This window comes from Lipotes vexillifer, unplaced genomic scaffold (genome assembly GCF_000442215.2).
Source record: "Lipotes vexillifer unplaced genomic scaffold, Lipotes_vexillifer_v1.1 scaffold636, whole genome shotgun sequence".
In the NCBI taxonomy this organism is placed as follows: domain Eukaryota; kingdom Metazoa; phylum Chordata; class Mammalia; order Artiodactyla; family Lipotidae; genus Lipotes; species Lipotes vexillifer.
Window position 1 is genome coordinate 656,793 of NW_006786547.1, and position 1,185 is coordinate 657,977.

General features: G+C 63.3%; 1 protein-coding gene across 1 annotated transcript in view; it reads right to left on the reverse strand.

Annotated features, from left to right (window-relative positions):
• Positions 1-153, reverse strand: part of TUBB4B (tubulin beta 4B class IVb) — a 10,202-nt gene extending 10,049 nt beyond the window's left edge. The window contains exon 1 of the mRNA XM_007458937.1: positions 97-153. Coding sequence (XP_007458999.1) covers positions 97-153 — 57 coding nt within the window. The remainder of the gene's footprint in view (positions 1-96) is intronic.
• Positions 154-1,185: the final 1,032 nt, after the last annotated feature.

Below are 1,185 nucleotides of genomic sequence, written 5' to 3' on the forward strand. Positions count from 1 at the left end.
GGCGGCGCCGCCGCCGCCCGCCCGCTGCCGCCATCTTTCCCGCCGCCCGCTCGCCCCGCCCGGAAGACCTGCGCCGGCCCCGACGCCCCCGCTCACCTTGGCGCCGATCTGGTTGCCGCACTGGCCGGCCTGCAGGTGCACTATCTCCCTCATGGCGTCGGCGGCGGCGGCGTCGGCGACGGCAGCGGCGGCGGCAGTGACTGGCTACGAGCGAGAGCCGAAGAGCTGGCGCGCAGACTGCTACAACTGACTCGCCGCCGGTGCTTATATAGCCGCCGCGCCCGCCCCCGCCAGCCTCGTATTGGGTTTCCAGAGCGAGGCTGGCAAGAGCCGTTCACAGCAGGGACATACGGGGCTCAGGGGCCAAGGGGCGGCGGGGCGGGTGTGTCGGCGGAGTCGGGCCCACCCCACAGAACGGCGGAGGCCTGTGGCTCCCTGCTCCCCTCCTTGGTACGCACCCGTCGCGGGCAGGTGGGGGAGCACGTGGGGCCGCTGCGCCGGGCCCGGGGAGAGGGGGCAGAGGAGGGGAGAAGTGGGCCCGGTGGGGCGGGGAGGGGAGAGAAGAGGAGGGCAGGGCAGGGCAGGAGGGGGCCCTGCCTGGCAGCGGCTTGTTGTGGAGACCGCGCTGGCCCTGCGCCCGTTGCCTTGAGGCCTTGGCCCCAGGAGAGAACAGAGCTGCGTGGAGACGAGGGCAGCGCCCAGGCCTCTGGGCAACCACGGACCAGTACAGCTGGGTGGACAAATGTTTTTACTCGTCCTTGATTTTTGTTTGGGTGGGAAGTAGAATTTATGAAGGAAAAACAGTTAAATTACACGTGGTTACACCTTTAATCAACCCTTTTACAAACAGTACACTTGCATTATATTTGCGTAACATTTAAGAAACCAGGAATCACGCCCTTGGGTCTGCCCTGCCCAGCCTCCTGTTGCTGTGGCCACTGGGTCCTCTCTAGAGGCTGGTTTTCTCAGTGCGGTCCTTACCCTCCTTTGCTCACCAGCCCAAGGGCGTTGGGGGCAATACCTGGTTATTTCTACCTAAAGAGAATGCGCTTCCCTCTTCACCGTGTGATACATGACACTATGGTGTTATGGCATACTGCAGCGTTAGGACACGTTATGCTATACTTAATCTGTCGATGGAATTGGGGCAAGCAGCATGCTGGCGTAGAGATTAGCCTTTGCATC